The sequence below is a fragment of the Nymphalis io genome, chromosome 16 (genome assembly GCF_905147045.1).
Source record: "Nymphalis io chromosome 16, ilAglIoxx1.1, whole genome shotgun sequence".
NCBI classification, from domain to species: Eukaryota; Metazoa; Arthropoda; class Insecta; order Lepidoptera; family Nymphalidae; genus Nymphalis; species Nymphalis io.
Genome location: NC_065903.1, coordinates 3,860,538 through 3,883,158, shown reverse-complemented (window position 1 = coordinate 3,883,158; position 22,621 = coordinate 3,860,538). Strand labels below are relative to the sequence as shown.

The 22,621-nt window shown below is 31.8% G+C and overlaps 1 protein-coding gene across 2 annotated transcripts in view; it reads right to left on the bottom strand.

Moving 5' to 3' along the window:
* Positions 1-22,621, bottom strand: part of LOC126774377 (uncharacterized) — a 152,014-nt gene that overhangs the window by 45,882 nt on the left and 83,511 nt on the right. For both annotated transcript variants that reach the window (XM_050495872.1, XM_050495871.1), the window contains one exon: positions 13,688-13,797. In XM_050495872.1, the coding sequence (XP_050351829.1) occupies positions 13,688-13,756 (69 nt within the window). In that variant the 5' untranslated portion in view covers positions 13,757-13,797. The remainder of the gene's footprint in view (positions 1-13,687; positions 13,798-22,621) is intronic.

Here is a 22,621-nt window from a genome sequence, read left to right as displayed (position 1 = left end):
AATAAATAAAAAAAATAAATAAACAATTCGTATTAAAAAAAAATAATTGAATTTTAAACTACAACAATAATTTATCTTTATATGCAAAATAACTACAAAATGGTTCGATAATATTAACTATGTTTGTTAAGTTAAACTATAATTTTGTCACTAAGTATTGCGTTAAACGATTTCAGTTAAATATTTAACAAGTTATACGAGTTATCGTTACTGGTCAGGGTTGCCAACTACTTACTTAATAACAGTCTAACTGTAAGTCTGTCCTGAAATTTCGCACAGAAGGAACTTCTGTAAAGCTCGAGCTTAATGCTCATCTGGAAGGACTTTTGAAAATTAATCCCTTAAGATTTTAAATAAGGGATAACAGTCTGAATGTAAGTTCAGCAAGCTAGACGGAAATAGAATGGATTGTTAGGCATATATTTAAAAGAAAAGTATGATGTATTGTTGTATCAGCGTTTTTAAAATTTTCCAATTGCATCATTGTACGGTTAGCGATACGATATGTTGGTAAGAATATGTCAGTGATTTCAAAATAACTGCCTCTTTTTAATTTAATGTTTTTGACTGTCTGTCTGATTGTCCGGGGTAATCTTCAAAACGGCAAAGAATTACCAATGCAAATAGCTAAATGATTATAAAGAGCTTTTCAAGGTACCGTTTAGTCTTTATTTGAATAAAATCGGTTGAGTCTATCAAAAGTTATGATAAATTATCGGCCACGGGAACGAGCAGTGCGAACGGCGGTGCGACGGGCGAAGCGGTAACCGCGCGTTTTACAAGCCATTTGCGATCGCCGCCGCGACAAGTATAAGACCGAGGGCGAGATGAATTCATAAATGTTGGATGCATCGCTTAGAAAGTGGTGGTAATTAATATAAAGTGTGGTTGACAGCCTTAGTAGTTGTTACATAAAGTACTATAATACTATAGTTGGTTCATAGAAAAAAGTAAACCGCATAATCATACATTTCTAACTTAATTACTAGCTTATTAAATTTTACATACTTATTTCAACGATACCATAGTATGTCCGTCACACGACGATATTTTTAGAATAAGACATTCCTCTCTACTTTAATTGTGTTATTATTTGTTGTAGTAAGTTGTAATTATTAGTATTTCTTATATTCGATTTAATATTTAAAAAACAAAAGTTGCATAGCTTCTCTACAATCATTTAGATTAGTTCAGTACTACACTGGAATGTTGTGGACGCAATTCCACAATTCCAAATGAACAAGCGTTTATTAGTTAGTAGATAACGCCAATAGGAACACAGAATATAATGTATTGTAGAAATGATAAGTACGTACGTACATACATAAAAATAAATCAAGGCCCGTTGACATATATTTTTTTTAATTTATAAAGGGAAGGCAAAAGAACAAATAAGATTATATGTTAGTAAGTGATTACCAACCATAGACATGTGAACTAAAATGTTATGTCTCTTGTGAATATTCAATTCAGTTGAAATGTAGAATATATGATTAGCGATTAGAACCAAGATCTACCTGCATAAAATCCTACTAACCGATGACATAAATATCGATTTTGTTGTCGATTTGACATAATTGTCTTTAACCGTATATATTTATCAAACATTTTCATTTAAGATATATAAAAAGTAAAAAATTGTAAAATTCTGAAACAATGCATGAACTCTGAAGAAATACTCAGCTTAGAAATGCATACAATTGTTTTGTTTTAATACTCTCTTGTTTAAAACGATGGCGTATAAGACCGCAGAACCCGAGGTCCAATTTACAATAAAAAATAAATTGGGTTTCTCTGTCAATAAATTATCGGTTGTGTTATCGTAAAGCTGTTGGTTCTGCCTGAACTTGTTCCAGTCACGTTGGATTTGAAGTCATATTAGATTATGCGAAAACATAGTGTACTGGTATTTGTACACACACTTGTGCATTATAATATGTCCTGTGCATTTTTATCTGTCATGGCCAATTTCTACCACTGCGGCCGAGATTGGTCAGAACATAATAATTAGAACCACGTTCTATTTAATACTGAGCGAGTTCATTTATCAGCAACCTTATTTGAATAGAAACAAATAATTAGACCAAATGGATCTATAGTGTACTCTCATATACTCACGGCTTGACACGGCTCGTGTCATAATTCTGAATTTTAAATAAAATTCATAGCTCTTTTTTCAAAAATGAAAGATTTTCATACAATCTTTTATCACCTTTATCATTACTTTAGGGGTTAACGTTTCAAAAATTATACCATAGTGCTACAGTTTAAAAGTATGCCGTATTCAAATTTTTATGGTGGAAGGCCCAGTAGTTTGGGCTGTGCGTTGTTTATCAATCAGTCAGTCAGCCAGTTATTATTTGATATATATAGTATATTATAACGAGAATAGAATTTTGACATTTCATACTGGTACGGAACATTTCCTCGACATGGCCGGTAAGAAACGTCAACACAACGACCGAGCTGCCAACGGTTTCTCAATGTCATGTGGCTTCGTGAATATGAAACTCGCAACAATTCTGCGGGCGTTTGATACACACAACTTTTTTTTTATTTTATATCGGTTTCGATATTTGAAAATTTATCTTTTTTTGTCTTGTAGTTGTTTTTAATATTATATTTTTGGGGCTTGTGACATATCTTGATGAGCCTACTCGTAGTGAACAAAGCTAACTCGGCTATATTGTTCAATATATAACAAGTATATTTATATATGGCATTCATATGTAAAATCTCTGTTAAATGTTTAAAAGTAAGGTTATGCGAATAGTCAATTTTTTTTTGTAACACATGATAACAATGTGTGATATTCCATTCCAAATATAGACTACATTTCTATAGAGTGCATACATTAGAAAGGATGCAAACAAACCCCTACAATGTGCAACAAATCTTAACAATTGACCTAGCAAATACTCAGTTTTCGTTCCATTTGCTTTTTTCCGTTCCCGAAGCAATTGCACTGTATTCAAGAAATAATAAAATAATACGAAAACGTTTTAAAGACCGCTTTGTTGCGAACTACTGACGCTTATATTTAATTTTTAAAGAAAACAACTGTTTGAGACGTTTTTAAACAACATTTTTAAATGCACACTTCCAAAGAATTCAGGACGGGAATATTTGATGCGATATTAAATTTCAAAGACTTTATTGGATCTTCGGAATATTAAAAAGTATATTCCTTGTTTACAATTTTTCCAGTCATGATAACGTTTTGAAATAGGACGAATTGTAAACAATGAATTTCTAATACTAAAACTCTGCTCTAGAGGTTAAGACAGCAGAATCATCATGATATCAACACAGAATTTTCATGTTCTTACTTAATTTGTGTTTATAGTTAATATCATGCTCGGCGTCAAATGAAAAGACCGTGTGAAAACCTGCATGTGCCGAATGGACCAGCATCGGAACATCGTGATCAAATAAACTCCAAGCCTTCTCCTCGTAAATGGATATCTAATAGTAATATTACAGAGCAAATTATCATCACGTAACATGCATAATACTACCACACTAGTATTAAATGAGTGATATAGTAAAAAGCAAATTAACAATTATTGGACACACACAGCAATTAAATTTAAAATAAATTAATAAAATTGACATATTTAATAAATTATATTAATTTTTTTTATGGTACTAATTTTGACGTCAAAATTAGGATCGTTCAGCTTATGTTGTCAACAGGACACGTGACAGACATAAAACAAAAACGTTTCACATTATAGAAACGTTGCAATGGAAATCGATCATCGAATTTCAGTTCGAAAACATCGGTAAGTGAAGTTTCCAATTTAACCAACTCAAATAAAATACTTTCAGTCAGAAATAAACCGCTACTCGCATAATATATTGGCATAGGAATAAAAACCCCATAAACTGTTAAATATATACCATTCCATCTGATTGGTCCACATCTGCGCTTTACCGTAATATTGCTAGAATTAATGCTCGATCGAGATCTAAGAGCATGAAGTACTGCTTATGAAATATCCATTGAATGTTATTTTATTATCTTGTTCGTGAATAAAATTTTAAATAAAATCTGGTCCTACCTTCATAATAGGTTCACATGAAAATCTTATTGGCTCTGTTAGATACCAGTACTAATAACTTGTTGTATAATATAAGTTATATATACGTAAATATATGTTTACTGCGTCATTGTACTAAGAATGGTGGTAAGTTGCGAAAACTTCAAATCCCGATTCGCCCGAACAAAGTTACTTAACTGTTTTCTTTCAAAAAATGAAATAGTTATAATTCGGTCAAGAGGAAATTATTAACGCATCGTTGATTTCGTAATAAACAGACCAATTACAATAATTATTTAAACAAAGTTTGGCTTCAAAAAACTTGCTTTATTAACCGATGTTTATAATAACCGTTAAGGTGAACAGGAAATACTCGATTATAATGTTTAAAAAAAGCTTAAAGCGAAAAAAATAAATACAACATACGTCAATACAGATTCTTGTATAAAATTTGATTGACAATACGGAAGATGATAGACCCAGAACAAGAATTGTTTAAATACAAAAATTGTATGTATTTAATATTTTTATACGTTTATTGATATTTGATACAGACTATTTTTAAATGTTGAAAAATGTTTTTTTTTATATATATATATATAGTATAGCGGCTCTATACTTTATATAAAAAAAATACTTGATGGTAAGTGGTCACCAACGCCTATAGATGCCAATGGGCATTGTAAGAAATGTTAACCATCGTTCACATCGCCAATGCGACACCAACCTTGGGAACTAAAATGTTATGTCCCTTGTGCCTGTAATTACACTGGCTCACTCACCCTTTAAACTGAAACACAACAATACTAAGTACTGTTCTTCGGTAGAATATCTGATGAGTGGGTGGTACCTACCCAGACGAGCTTGCACAAAGCCCAGTGAGTGTTATGAGTTTTATTGTTATTTAAAACTCTCCAGTATTTTTTTTATTATAATAATTCAAATTCAATAAGAATACAGCATCCCGTGCATATTCCTTTGATGTTAACGAAAGCAGTACTCTCGACATTTTTTGTTGATAACTTATGATATTTTATACAGAAGATTTTGTGACCAAAGTATATATATCAGACAAAACTTGCTAATTTTCCTTTTGTAAATTCAGATTAATGTTGCAACAAGCAAATAAAAACAAAAACTACTTACGAGTAATAACGACAATTGCAATGTTTTAAACGAGCATAAACGCAAATTGCACCATTTAATCGTATAATAAATTTTATTATATGCATAATAACATTAAATTTTATAACAACCAATAATTGGCAGAACAATAGATTAATATTTTAGGATTGGAAAGCGTCGTGGGCGCAGAATCGCAAAGCCGACGCGAGCACCTGTCGCGGACCAGACAAACGCACCTTTCTATATCTTGCTATGTTAAGGCATCTTCAGATTAGTAACGTTTTCTTAAATTAAATGCAAACAGATGTTATATATATCGGATAGATCGGATTCATATTTAACTAACTAACCTTTCCACGAAGATGAAGTATAGCTAACCAAATTGTAGGTGTTACAGAAAATTATAAATATCATTCATATCATCATTTAAGTGGTAAGTAAAGTAAAGTAACAGCATATGAATGTCCCACTGCTGGGCTAAGGCCTCTTCTCCATTTTTGAGGAGAAGGTTTGGAGCTTATTCCACCACGCTGCTCCAATGCGGGTTGGTGGAATAACATGTGGCAGAATTTCAGTGAAATTAGGCACATGCAGGTTTCCCCACGATGTTTTCCATCACCGTAAAGCACGATGAATTATAATCACAAATGAAGCACATAAAAATTCAGTGGTGTTTGTCCGGGTTTGAACCCACGCTTATAGGTTAAGATTTACGCGTTCTAACCACTAGGCTAGCTCGACTTCATCATCATTTATATTTGATTTACTTGGATCCACGTCACGCAAAGGATTTTGCATGATGAACCTTGATATCTTTACAGTAGTGTCATATTTGCATCAACATTACATGATTAGAGTAAAGGAATAGAGAGTGCAATGATGCTACGTACACACTAGTGCACCAAATATTGTGTCCTGCGTAATTAGTTACTCTCTCACGTTGGCTTTTGAGGCCACCATCAGGAAAACATCATCAAAATATACACAAATATTTGACGTTTTTAAAAAATACTTAATAAATGTTGTATTAAAATTTTAATTAAGCCAGCACGTAGTTAACTTGAGTATAAATAATTATAATAAATTAATTATCGGACTATTATAATGATTTGCTTTACGTGATTTTCGGATAACTTATAAATAAGCTAGCATAGGCTTAAAATCTTATGCTATACATACGTGCTTCTATGTAAAATTCTTTTACTGCATTCCTATAACTAAAAGTCACGTAAAGTTTTTAGGATATTATAAACATTTAGTATGTGATGTGATTAATAAAATAACTTTTTTATAACATGTATGATTCAGATTTACTATAACTGATTCGTGGGTTTAGGGTGGGTGGTCAAATTAAAAGCCTAACGAAGACTTCAAGAATTTTGAGTCAATACCTGAGTTAAATCAATGCAAGTCATTGGATTTTATTGTAGAAATATAGTCACTAGCAGACTGAAGTTAGGTAGTAGACAATATATACAATACCGTTCCAGGAAGAGGGCGTAAAGCTGTTAGTCTTTCCGCTGGTATTAGATTCCTCTTAAAACAAATAATTGCATATTTTAAGTATATTCTTTACTATTTTAATGAGTAAATATTTGTATACTAAATTAATGAGTAAATATTTAACAGTGTTGTTACCATCACACGCAAGGCAAATGCGCGTTTAAAACGATTGTAGTATGAAGATGGCCCAACGAGTTTACGTAACGTTTGTTTTCTTTGTGTTTGCACCTAAGCGCGGTCATTGTTGCAAATTGAATGGGCTAACGGTTCAAATCCGGTTTTTCTGCTTCGTGTAAGCGAAAACGTTTAACGTAATTTCATTTTAAGACGAGACTTAAACTTTTTCTTTAGTAGAAAAAGTTCATAGCGTGTAACGTTTTTAGTTAAATAGTTATAGTGATTTAATTATTTTGCAGCGAAAAGATATTTAACATAGAAATAAACCGAGCTATTCATGAAACATATTTCAAATAAAATGAATAACATGTATCTAATAAGTAATACTTCAACAATGAGCAATTAAAAACAGTTTTTTTTAATTGAGCATAAATCTAAGTAAATATTATTAACCATCAATTAACGCACGTTGAATGGATATTGCAACTAGCAGTGCAGGTTCATCCACATATTATTTTATTTATTAATTTAATCAAATATATCTATTTCATGCACGTGAGACTTTGCCTACAGTCTGCCGGGTTGAATGACGTTTATTATTACTACGTTGCTCTTTACGGATCATAGCGTGAACTTATATAACCAATAACTTTTCTTAATAAACGTATATGATACTAACGCAAAAACAATTCAATTCAGACTTGTAGTTCAAGAGATAAGTGGTCTATACATAACTTATGTTAAGCTGGATATCAGCTTTATAATAAAAATATGATTTATATAAAATTTTGAATTGTCCAATTGAAGTCAAGGATTTGTGTATATAGTGCTAAAATAAAAATACCTTTTAGACTTCAACAAATGAGTCAGCAGTCAATATTGGGATTGCCCGGGTAATGAGGTAAACCACGAAGCCCTGCGATAGAACAAGCGATGTGTACCCAGAAAGGCTTGCACAAAATCAAATATTAAAAAATAAGTTATTTGTTACAATATTTAAATAAATATTATTATAATCTCAACATGAGCACCAAGGATTACACCTTTCATATTAACGACAGAATAGGTTAACATAAACGACATTCCTTGATGAAAGTGTATTTCAAATATGCTGGGAATTCGCTGTGACCTTACACTGGAATAGCTCTGCTTTACTTGGACGTAATTAAGCTGGTAATACTTGTTTGTGAGAGGTCGATTTATTACATAAATTATACAAATAATGTAACAAGGTGACGATATGCGAGACGAAAGAAACAGTCACGACCATTTGAGATACCATATACAAACACACACGCTTACATGATAAGAACTCCTAAATATACCATTATTGGAAAAAATACATCTCTTATTAGAGATATTGAATAGGTAGGCGGACGAGCATATGGGATACCTGATGGTAAGTAGTCACCAACGCCCGTAGACATTGGCATTGTAAGAAATATTAACCATCGCTTACATCGCCAATGCGCTAACAACTTTTGAAACTAAGATGTTATGTCCCTTGCGCCTGTAATGACACTGGCTCACTCACTTTTTAAGCCAAAACACAACAATAACAAGTACTGCTTGTTGACGGTAGAACATTTGATGAGTGGGTGGTACCTACCCTGATAAGCTTGCACAAAGCTCTACAACCAGTAAGATAGGTTAAGTTGGGACTCATTTCACTGTATCATTCACATCAATCTGATTGATACACATGATGTGGTTAAATTTTATTAGACACATGCAGGTTTCCTCACGAGATAATTTATCAATATATACATAATATACATGGGTTCTATTTGTGCTTGACGAAATTACATTTAAAAAGTTTTATCAAAGTTTACTAAATGAATAGTGATGTGATATTATTTACTATAATAAACCCCCAGAAACACACAAATACGCCAAATACAAAATCACAAACCATCTTTCAGATTCTCATTAGCAGAGTGATGAAATCTTTTGTTTCGGTGCGTTGTTTATTTATTGCGAATTTTAAAAGTCTAATTTCTGAAATCAATTGCGACACTCCGTTCCAAAAAAAATATCGATTTCGAAGGTTTCACTAAATCGTGACGTTTACGACCTTATTTGCTCTCAGACACTAGTCGTGATGTCAATATTATATATTCTATACATTCCAGAGCACGGACAATCAATTCCATTTGAAAGGAAGGTCAAGTATAACGTTTGTGTTCTTGTGTGGGTAGTTCGCTTTTTGTAATCGATATAGACATCGATATTTAAAATCAAACAAAAATTTCATATCTATTTATTTTTTTCAGATACAATATTATAATTATTTAAAACTTCTTAATGTTTTTTTTTAAAATAGAAAAAAATATATAAATTTTGAAATGCAAAAGTCTTGCTATTTAATTACGAAAACGTAAAACTTGTTATTGAGTGATTTCTATACAAAATATACAGCATAAGTCAAACAGTGGTCTATGCGAAAACTGAGCGGATACGGAACATGAAAACTGGGTTAGGCTAATAAGCGTGCCCTGGTAGTGATAGCAGATAAAGATGCTAGTACAATGGAACCGTTTCAATTACAAAATTGTTTATTTTAATAATATTGGTTTTGATTTCAGCTATGGTATTATTTTTATATATTGTTTGACATTTTTTAACTTTAAACATATTCGTAGTTATGGTATTAGACTAAATTTTTAGGAAGAACTAGTTTTTTAATTTACGATATTTAATTAAATAATTTTATTAAATGACTCATAGTTTTTAAGTGTGTGTGTGTTTACAAATATTTTGGTATATATTGAGAACAAATGATGATACCTAACCTAATTTCATCCTTTCATGTATCCATTTATTCATCAGCATTATTTTTTAAAATTAATTAAAAAAAATATTTAATGGCGCCCATTTGACGCGTATACATTTATAATCGCACACAATACTAATATTTTTGTATATAAGATCAAAATAACGTATAAAACGCTAAACGGTTCACGTCATAAAATTGTACCACTTTAATGTATCTCTAAATTAACAATTATAAATATTCATGTCCCAAATTATATTTTAATAACGTTACTTAGTTAACAACTGCATATTAATGACGCTTGACATCTTGGTAAGTGTTATATGAAAAAAGATAAGATACATTTATATATATATATATTAGTTAAAAAATATCTAATTAACCCACGACCGGCTTTTAACCCACAAGTTCACACGGATATGATGAAACGCTCAAGTTAATACACGAAGATGTCGACTCCTCAAAGTCAATACATCCTTATTGCGTATAAAAAACCCACATATTCATATACTAAATTTAATAATGTTTTAAAAATAGATATAGTTATATATAAATTGTTAATTTCCATACAGTAACTAATAAATGTAACTACCGACTGAGTTGCCGATTTTAATTGATAGAATATACATTACAAACGACTAATCGTTTGTAATGTCTATCTTGAAATCTAATTAAATCTTGTAAAATGACAATTCACTTATACCTTTGCACTAATAAGCGTTTAGTGTACAGTCTGTTCAATGTTTGATAAAGTGACATGCACCGCGCATCTGTGATGTGCACAGCGTATCCATCCGCTACTATTGGTTAGGAGTTTAACTTACATTATTTCTTTATTAAATGAAAAAATAATAAACGTCGAAAATATTAAACGTTAATTATCATAAATTGTTTCATAAATCATTTTAAGTATGTAATATTTTATCATATAACATTTATGAAAGTTTAAAAATATTATTGACCATGCATAAGTGTTGCCATTATCGTGATTTATTATAAAATTCGTTTAAAATGACATTAATTATTCGATATTGGATTCATTTATTGGACAGACGTGACTTTTCGAATATCAAAACCATGGCATCCGCGGTCGGTTAAATATAAGTCATACATTAAGCAAAATCTCAAATATTATGGTTACAACACTGTCAGTATTGATTAAAGCTTTATTTTACTTTATTAATAAAACTATAATAAATAATATATTTGTAACTGTAATGAAAACTAAGGAACAAAAATTAAATTAATAGTTGGCAATACTAGAAGGATCCTGGTTTTCCGTAACTTTTTTTTTAAATTTATTTATTCAAAATAAGAACACAATCTACCCGCAGACATTGGCACTATAAGAAAAACCACTAGTCCAAAAACGATACCTACATCGATGCGCCGCTAACCATATGCTAGATGTGATTTCGCTAGTGCCTGTGATTCCACTGGCTGACCCTCTCAAAGCGGAACACGGTGATACATATTGAGTGCTAAATGGGTTCTACCTACACACAGCCATACTCAATATGCAACAAAATTTATCTTTAAAAACAAAGAATTTAATAACGTAAATCTTAGTGACGTCATACCTTTATTTAATTAAGACTATTGCGACTATAATTTCTGGTTAAATAAAGCATTATTACGATTCAACTTGTGATAATTACATTTCTTACACAATATTACATTTACTTTCCTAAAACACAAAGGTTCTCACAGTATCACAAGCTTTTACTTGTGATCTTCGTGATTACGCTAGGCTTTTCAATGTCACTTTGAATGAAGCAATTAAGATATAATTTTGCTTGTACTTTCATATTTAACGCAAACGATTTTTTATTTTAATCCCATGAGTGATTTACAATTATGAACCCTAATAACATACGTTCGTCAAAACATTTTGGTATGTCTTAAAAACCGGAACCTTTATTAAGAAATTAATTTAATATTTATAATGTTTTAAATTTAGAATTTATATTTTTAATAGTATGAATATAATGTAATAAATTTTATTATCAACATTTCAAATAAAGTTTTTAATATATTTAATTTAAACGAGTCTTAAGTTTTATAATAGAATGATATACACCATTAATTATAAAAGTTGCTCAACGACTGTTTACTTAAATAGTAATTTCTCTTTCTGTCATTATCGATTTGACATTCGAAAGAATAAGACGCAGCATGGTTTAACTAATCACCCGCGAAACATTAACATTAGGCTGATAGTCATTAAGAACGGGATATTTTTTGATTACGTTGTCGTCAATGAAATTGTATAGAGTTGATTAATCTTTAAATGCCAATTTGCTGTTAATAAGATTTATTATTATACGTCATAGTTATTACCATAAGCCACTCAGTAGCATAGACAAAACGATCTATAATTATCTCGCTAAGCCCAAAAAATTCAACCAACAATAATATAGAAAAATAGACATATCGATTTTATAAATGTGTGTAATTTAAATGGATTATCCGTATGTGTATCACAATCAAAAGGAATCGTTCAATCGGAATAGTAGTAGTAGAATCGGAGATCATTATGTAAACTATACATACTCACTCGACTTTATAATATGGACAAAGGACAAACAGACTTATTCCTCAGCCAAAAGGCACCTTTCTTATTGAGGAGTAGATTTGAAGCTCATTCCACCACGCTATTCTACTGACACATGCATGTTTAAGGATGTTTCCTCTTGCTATTAAGCACGACATGAATAATTAACATAAAATTAGCACGTGAATGAATTGAATGGCTTTGAAGCCGCGACTTTTGAATATAATTTATATTTGTGTCCTAATGTACCTCGCGTGTGTGAATCAGGCGCTAGGTACCGTTTTCCGTGGCCCTAAGAACGTATAGGCAAAGTTTATTGACAATTGTTTTAGTAGTTAAGACGTGAAAGTGTGACTAAAAACACCCTTTCGCATTTATAATATTAGTTTGAATTTATTTAAGTAAAAGTTATATTATACAAAATTCAAGACAACTGTTCACATTTCTGTCCAAGCATAATCAATTCATGTCCGACCGTTCTATCAGACATCTGCCATGTTTGTTTACGGCACGACACGTACAATCCTAAACAGATTACACGAACTGTTTAACAAAGCAAGACAAATTATTGACAACATTATTATCTAATAAATAATTTATCGAACAATCAAATTCGTATAAACATTAAGGTCGAAAATTAGCAAGAAAAAAAAATGTTGATAATATTCATCACCATACTCTCTGTGAAAGTGCCAAGTATATAGTATAGCCAAGTGCGAAGAATATAGTTCTAACAATGCATAAGTGCTTTCGTAATCACAAATTCGATATCTATCCCCGCAAACTTATAATCAGGCGGAACCAAGATCCGACTGGAAAGTTCCAGGGCAGCTCCAACGGCCTTCATGTGCTTTATAAAAAGCAAGAGTAACATTGCAAACCCTGCAGAGAGCTATTGAGAACTTCAGGACAAAAACATCCAATACAGTTTAAATAAGATTAAATCCTGGGATTTTGGATTCGCGTTAATATTATTGGGTGGCTTTCGTCCAGCAGCGGACGGTGATAAGCTAAAAAAACATCCATTTTGCAACCTTGTGAACTAGAACAACGAATCATTTGATTTTATAATACAAGTAAGATTAATATCTTTTAAACTTCACAAAGTCAATCAAATTATTTGATCAGAAAACAAATCTTATTCAAAGAAACTGATACAGATAATTGTATCGAAATATCAAAATATATTTCCATCGGGATCAAAGAGAAATAAATATATTAAAACTTTTTCATGTCCAGTCGCAATCAAATTAAATGAAATATCCAACTAATAATTACAGATAAAGTTATTATATGTTGATTTGTTTATACCAATAAAAGAAAGTTAATATTTAAATTGTACTAATTAAATAAAAATTTTACAGACACGAATAAAGGTGATTTAAAATTGCATGCAAAATCGACCTTATTACTACGACTCAGAGATCGAATATTAAAATTGTATAAAAAAATATTAAAATTATAACATTTTGCTGATTAGTGGTCATTGTGTCAATTTTTTATTTTAATTAAAAAACATATTGCTTAATAATGCGCTAACGCCATCTAGCAAAGATTAATGGTATTACTTACCCTTTGACCGTAACATGGGGGGTCTAGCGCGCCCCCGGGCCGAAACATCGCCGCGCTAACTGCTGCCATCTGCCGGCTACCTTACTTTGCCCTTCCACCGAGACATTGTTCTGAAAAAAACAACAATAGAATTTAATAAAATATATATAATTAATATTTAATTTATTATATAAAAGTAAGCCGTGATGGCCCAGTGGTTAAAACGCGTGAGTCTTAACTGCTGATCGCGGGTTCAAACTCAGACAAGCACCACTCAATTTTTATGTACTTAATTTGTGGTTTATAATTCATCTCGTGCTTGGCGGGGAAGGAAATTTGTGAGGGAACCTGCATGTGTAATTTCATTGAAATTCTGCCACATGTGTATTCCACCATCTCACATTGGAGCAGCGTGGAGGAATAAACTCCACAAAGGAAAAGGATGTCTTAATCCAGCAGTGTGACATTTATGTTACTATTACTAATAAATGTAATATAATTATTAAGGAGCGTCATTCGTCCATCACGTTACGTCACATTTTTTGTGTTATTATTAATAATTATTCTGATTCGTGATAAAAACGCTACCATCATTTCGATCCACGTCTTAAGCCTACAACACCTAGGACCCTTTTATGAAGAGGTATCTAAAAACGAAATCAAGCAGAATCTTAATCGATGACAATTCTGATTATAATAGAAATGCAACCCTATTTTATAAAAAATACTCTGTTAAATATGTAATTGTAACAAATATATATTTCTTTATTATTATTTATTATATTTTGTGAAACAAATTTTCAATAAAAAACAACTAAAATAAATTATGAAAGAACTCAACGGAAATTTATTATTAGTTTACAAATTAAGTAACAAAAATTACAAACACAATACAATATATAAATAGTCAGAAACACACAGTACTTGAACACTTCAATGAACCATTGATCATCGAGAACGCAAAAGTTAAACTTCACAAACCATTTGGGGTCGAGAATTTGATCCTAGAACTTTGTTGCAATAGCATCGAGGCATAAATAATGTGACCTTTAGTGTAAGGGCAAGCAGTAACTGAACGGTTTCAACGGTAGTGCTACGCTTCAGCGAGCAAGGTCTGCCATAACAAGTTTCCTTTCATTCTTACATTTTTTGTGCATTTTGTGCTAAATTATTGCTTATTATCGAAAGGCTATTGCGTTTGTTGTCAAGATTTCTTCTTATAATTTAAATAAACACTGCAAACATAATGGTGTAACTTCGATAACCTCTATTACTTTATTTAATATCCATTAAGATAAGCAACAACTAACAGTACTGGTGGTAGGGCTTTGTACAAGCTCGTCTAGGTAGGTACCATCCACTCATCAGATATTATACTGCAAAACAGCAGTCCTTGGTATTGTCAGGTTCCGGTTTGAACGGTGAGTGATCCAGTGTAATTACAGGCACAAGGAATATAACATCTTAGTTCCCAAGGTTTGTGGCGCATTGGCGATGTAAGCAATGGTTAACATTTCTTACAGTGCCAATATCTATGGGCGTTGGTGACCACTTATCATCAGGTGGCCCATATGCTCGCCCGCTTACCTGTACTATAAAAAAACAAATATTACTGTTTACTAACAAATCCTTACTACCATTACATGTCATAAATATCACTATAAGCAAAGTACCTAACACAAAGAAGCCGTATTACAGAAATATCGCTCATTTAAAAGTGAATGCTTTGCCTTTAAAACAGCCTAAGCGACATATTCAGAAGTCTGATACACCACGGTGCCAATCTTTTTTGAATAAAATAACCTGACAATTGATGCTACATGAGCATAAGTTGGTAAAACTGAACTCGTAATCTGTGATAGTAGTCTCTGTTAAGCGTCTTCGAATCTTAAACAAGATAATTTATATAATATTTTTTAAGACGATTCCACCGCGATATTCCCTTTTATTAGAGTAGACTATAGAGTACACAGTGGTTTATATTCCATAGCGCTGCCAATTTTGATTAGTAAATTTAGCCAACTAAGCAAACGGAACGGTTAAATCCTATTATATCCTATTTTATTACAACTTTGTTTGTAAATTGTTTATAATAATCATAAATATCAAGAAATTATATTGACACAATCTACATATGAATGATTCTCATTGTAGATTTAAATAAACATATTCAAATAATAATTAAAAACAGCTTTAGTACAAATCATGAACGCGTGGAATTGTGGCAGTATTTCCTCATTCAACTTAAAACCTTGAATTGAAAAAAATGCTTATTTGTTTATACATCGCCAAGTGATAACAATATTGAAATAAACTATGAGTTATCAATATTATAAATGCGAACAATTTGTGATTGGATTGTTGCTTTATTGTTATTCGAGGGAAGATCAGATTGTGATATTATTATGATTGATTGAAGCCGAGATGGCCCAGTGGTAAGAACGCGTGAATCTTAACCGATGATAGTTCAAACCCGGGCAAGCACCACTGAATTTTCATGTGTTGTTATTATAATTCATCTTGTGCTTGACGGTGAAGGAAAACATCGTGAGGAAACCTGCATGTGTCGAATTTCAATGAAATTCTGCCACATGTGTATTCTACCAACCCGCATTGGAGCAGCGTGGTAGAATAAGCCCAGCACTGGGACATTCACAGACTGTTACTGATTACTGATGACTGATAGGCTGTATAGAAGGTGTTGTAGATCACGCGACACTATTTCATTAATTTTTAATTCAAAACAAAAATGCATAGCGAAGGCGTATTAAAGCATAATGAAATATTGTTTAGGCACGTATTAGATAGTGGACTAATTTTTTCCATTACACTTTTTACATAGCAGCCATTATGGTGCAATGCGCAAGCGCATCCGTAAACGCGGTGCCTGCGCTCATAGTGTCATTGACCTGGCTTCCTAACGTAGTTCTCACCGGCTAATATCTATTAACGTGCTTGAGTTTTTATTACATAAGAGTATTAAAATTTGGTTTAGAAATTTTTATCGTGTTTAATAATATGATCATAGTACGATACTTATAAATAAACTAATTGCTTTATATGAAAATGGTAAACTTACTTATTCACATCTGACTGATTTGTCTCTTTCCGTCATCATTGATTTGATATTGGAAAGAAGGAGACACAATTGTTTGTTGTTATATGTGAAGCCATAAACTTCTAAATCATGTCTAAATAACATATGAAAACATTGAAGTTGTGGCACTTTTTATATAAAATTTCATATTAGGCTTACTTATTCTGGTAATTCTTGAATTATATTATTGACTTTGCGCATTAATAAATTAAAATAACTTAATAATACGAAAGTAACTCTGTTTGTCAGTTACACTTTTTCGGCTAAACCACGAAACCGAAAGATAAAAACGAATCATATAAATAGAACATAAAAAAACGCGTGAAGTTAGCATTCGTTAATTTTTTCATACAGAATTTGCTATAAATTTTATTGTATGTAGTATTTGATTTACAACTATAAAACATAGACAGCCTTGCAAGTTACCTTATAGAATGATTATTAACTTTAATTGGTTATTCACCTCGAATTTCTTAACAAACTAACTATTATATTCCGGAAGATATTTTGTAGACATAATATCGTAATCATACTAATTATACGACAACCACTTATTAGGAACACCATTTTGTAAGGGAACCTTATATTAATAATATGTAGGTAGATATTATTTATTGCATTTTTTTTTATTTAATAATAATAATCAATTATAACATCTAATGCGTTGATTTAATTTCATATAATTGTATATTGAACACACAACAAAAATGATTGAAGAATAAATTCTAAATTTAAAAATTGTTTATATTACATTACGAAGTGACATAACAAAAAAACAAAGAAAAAATCTTATATGTCAATTTAAAATCGACTTTGCGATACTTAATCTACAGTAAGTAAATGCGTAAGTATACCATCAGGTAACCCATATGCTCGTCCGCATTCCTATTCTATATAAAAAAACTGATTTTGATGAAATTTCGTATTGATGCAAGCTTTAGGGATGAGGTACATGCGCCATGAATAATGAAAAGAGATAAGCTACTTTTACATAGCCCTGACACCTCCCCTTTCACACTAACTACTATTATATACTTTTACAATTATAAGCAGGTTATAAAACGTCCGTCGCGGTAGCATGCGCAAGCGATCCCGTGGCGCTCCTCGTTCTGACGGAAAGGGTACCGCTGGTTTTTTTGTGGGCATTCCGTTGTTCGGGGCGCACTCGGCGCCTCGGACATCGGCGAGCCCCACATACCCCCCCCCCCCCCCTGTTCCAGTGGGGGGTTTGAAAACGCGTAATGCGTTTTACCAGCGTAAAAAAAATGGTTTTAAAACGTGGAATTTGTATCATATCTTCGATAAAGATAAAAATCTTTTATGCGTTCCCAATATCAACTTAACTTTATTACTTTACTGGGCTTACTATTAAACAAATATTCAAAAAATTAATCCGATTGACGTAAAAACTATTATAAATAAATGCTACAACGTCGATCGTATATCTATTATTTATATAATATATTGACTTTTGGTATTAATTGTTAATTAATAAAACGATTCGTAAATTAAAATCTCAATTGACACAAATGTACCAGTAAAATGACTCAGAACTCAAGAATCGATTTTGTTTACTTAAAATCAATTTCAAAGCCTACTTTCCTTTGCATTGTTCGTTAACCAGTAAAGTGAGGGCGTAGGATTAACGAGACAGACTTTCTTGCAACCTACATCACTATAAATGTACAGTAATTATTAAAGAACAGATTAATTGTTCATTAAAAAAAATTAAACCTTTAGTAACTTGTATAGCAGTAGCATTATCAACTTTATATATAGAAAAGTTGCGATCAAATTCGAGCTTGAATTTAAGCTAAGCTGGCAACGACTTACAAAACATTTACACAGTATTTAGCGAACCTTTGGGCAAGGTGGCGTACAACCATGGCTATTCTCTAAAGATCACTATGTCTAGAACCGAATGCCTAGGCATACAAGGTACTGGGTTAGAGGAGCCCCCACCCAGCTAGATATAGTATAATTATATTCTAACCGCTTCGGAATGAGTGGGCCTCAAATGTGAATGTGCTTAGGGGCCTTTAATCTCTAATTCCGGACCTGACTACATATATGTTTAAAATTAAAATATATGTATAATATTAAATATTTGTTGACATTCACGCAGAATCATAACTTTAGGAATTACATATGTTGATATGTACCTGAACAATAAATTAAAGTTTAGTTAAGAGTTTCACTATTTGAATACGTTAATAATTAATACGTTTTAAATTTTTTGTTTCTTTTTTTATTTGTTTATGCAATGTTTTCTACTTTTTATTCGCATGTTTACTTCTAAGTTACCTCTACACTACGATAATAAGTTTGTATTTAGTTCTATAAATGTTTAAGTGTAATTGATTGTAACTAAACTTATTAAATAAAATAGCTTGTATAAGAATGTCAACCAAGTATATTTTATATCAACAACTGACCGTATTTACAAAGATGGTAGTTCAAATAAAAGAAAACTATACTTGCAAATAAACCGTTAACATAATAACAAGCGTATTTCAGTACTATTTACGTTATATCATGATGTATGTTGTTTTGGCTCAATGGAATCTGTTTGCATCCTTCCTTTTAAGTGTAAACAGGCGTATTTGTTCAAGTGAAACGTGTAGCGTTTGTTATATAATAATATATACAAAGATATTATGAAACGATGCGTTTCTGATTTCAATCTGAGGATTTAAAATGTCGATATATTTACTCGGTGGTAGGCCTTGTGTACGCCTTTCTAGGTAGGTACTATCCACTCATCAGATATTCTCCCGTTAACAAAAATACTTATTATTGTTGCGTTTCGGTTTGAAAGGTGAGTAAGCCAGTTTAACTACAGGCACAAGGGACATAACAACTTCGTTCCTACGGTTGGCGGTTGGTATACCTTAAAAAATATATACATATATATGGAATACAACCTAACGTAAACTTAACCTTTAAAAAAATTTATAGATTATACTTAAAAAAAATAAGCGTTACTTAGGAAATTGTTAACCGTATAGCGGTGTCAATATTGCAAATTCGATCCTGACCCCTTGGGTTATTGCCATCCTCACTCTAACACAAGCTTAATTCGAGGGATAAATAGGAGTATCAGTATTTCCTTAACAAAACGTACATTGCTAATATTCTTTTAAAAAAAATAGATCTTAATGTAATTTATAGGGCTCGACAAAAATTAGCCTCTGTCGGTGAAGCAGTAGTCATTGAAGAGCTATTCTATCCATCATCATCTTCATAATTATCAGCTCGATAGTACCAAATTATTTTATCGTAAAATATTTGCGGTTTCGCATCGACGACGCACAAAAATGACTCGCAATGTATGGTTACGTACTAACTATATTATTTAAAGACATACAACTGAAGTTTATATTAACTGCCAAAAAATGAAGGTTTGGTGTATTTTTCTAAAACGTTTCACTTATACGTTACATAATATAGAAACGATGAACTTGAGTGCAATTTAAACTTAACCCATACTACATCACGCTCATTCAAGAAATACTTAAAAAAACATATATCAGGTGGGCGGGCGGCCAAATGGGCCACCAGATGGTAAGTGGTCACCACCGTCTATATAAATTGGCGCTGTAAGAAATATTAACCATTCCTTATATCGCCAATGCGCCACTAACTTTGGGAACTAGGATGTTATGCCCCTTGTACCTGTAGTTACACCGACTCACTTACCCTTCAAACCGGAACAAAACAATACTAACTATTGCTGTTTGGCCAAAGAATATCTGATGAGTGGATGGTACCTGCTTAGATAGGCCAGCACAAATCCCTACCATCAAATTAAAATCATCCAGGAACCGTGAACACAGCAAATACATATAACCTAAATGTATTAAGAATTATAAATGTATGTACATATTTTTGCTAGAAACTACGAAACATGGAGTAGAAAATCACGAGTTTGTTATTGATGAAAGCAGTTTTTATTGGTCCGTCTCCATCGCGGCCATGGACGTATCTCGTTAACTTTTGCAACATTGTTGTTAATTAATTCACGAGAAACATTATAGATATAAAATCGCGATAAATTTGTTTTTAGTGCTCGATGAATACATGGATAGGTCGTAAAATGTTTAATAGAATAATACCTAGATGTAAAATGACTTTGATATAATTTTATGTGTGTTTCAAATGAGATTAAAAAAGTAATCACAATATACTTTTTTTTGTTGTTGTATTTCCACAAACGTATTGTCCGAGCCAGTGTATCTTTAATTTATATTATTATTTTTATTTTATTATAATTTATATTATTATTAATTACAGTCATTTTAATGTGACTATAATTAAAATATTAAAACATCGTTGAAATCTATGTTTACCTCCTATTATTTACTTGTAGGGCTTTGTGCAAGCTCGTCTGGGTAGGTACCACTCGCTCCCGCAAAACTGCATTACTTTGTATTGTTGTGTTCAGGTTTGAAGGGTGAGTGAGCCAGTGTAATTACAGTCACAAGGGACATAATATCTTAATTCCCAAAGTTGGTGGCGCATTGGCAATGTAAGCGATGGTTAACATTTCTTACAATTCGAACGTCTTTGGGCATTGGTGACCACTTACCAACCGGTGGTCTATATGCTCGTCCGCCTACTTATACTATAATATATATATATATATATATATGTTTGTCCGATAGTTGTAGAGTTCTAAACTCAGTTCGTCAATATTGCCTAATGGGCCAATACATTACCATGTTTTGCGCACACCGTAGAAAGTAGCAGTTGTTGAATGTTGATGTTTGTTGACTATTAATGTGACGTATATGTTATAGTTCCGGTCTACGTGATCTATGGGTATTCAAGCTCAGTATTACGGTCAAAACTATCGTCCCTCAAGCAAAAATTAGCTAACTAGCATATATTTATTGAGGTTTTTTGATGTTTTTTGGGAATACTGCGGTTTCCCTCATCAAACACCAGACTGGCACGCAACGAAATCACAGCAATATAAGCATAATCAGAATAATTAATATTTTTAATATTATGATCACTTAATTTATAACGTAACAAATATTGACTTATGAATATGAATTAAGAATTATCAAAATTTGTCAACATTAAAAGTTTTTTTTTCATACAAACCATATACATAGTACAGCTTAAATTTCGCTGTGTCGGACTTCGAATTACGTCCATCCTGATAAAGAAGAGTAAAGTAGTATACGATTGCCGTTCTGTACGTGGTATTGAACAATCATAAACGTAGTAGCTTTTATCTAGTCTGTGTGATTCAGAAAACTGAAATAATTAATTAGCACCATCAATCGTTACCGGGTTCTACGCATTTAAGCAGAGGTCAGCTTAAAATGGTTTATTTTACAAATTTTCCTCTCATAATTGTTCAATGTAACTAAAATATTTAAAGTTAATGCAGTAATGCATTTATTCAACATATTTGCATATAAATATGTTAAATATATGCAAGAAAATTGTAAGTATTTCTTGTATGGTATTTAAGTAGTAAAATGCTAAACCTGGAAACCGAGTGACGGCATGGCGTAGGTTTAAGCGATAAAAATAAATCTTAACGCTCGAATAAAACTGGCACGATTACATAAGCTGGTTTTGTTGTATTAAATTCATTTCTATTTATTATGAGTTCATTTTTTTATGACGTAACGAAAGCAATCTGCAACGAAAATAATTTTTAACGATTTACATTTAAACCTATTTGGTAAAAAATATATTTTATTATACAATTTAAAAAACGAAAATAAAGGTTTTAGATTGCGGTGAGTGGGTTGAGACATTTCATATCGCAAAACCGATAACCGAAGTAGAAACCGCGTCTTAATAAACGTGAAAGGACTTCCTCAGTCTAGGTGGAGTGA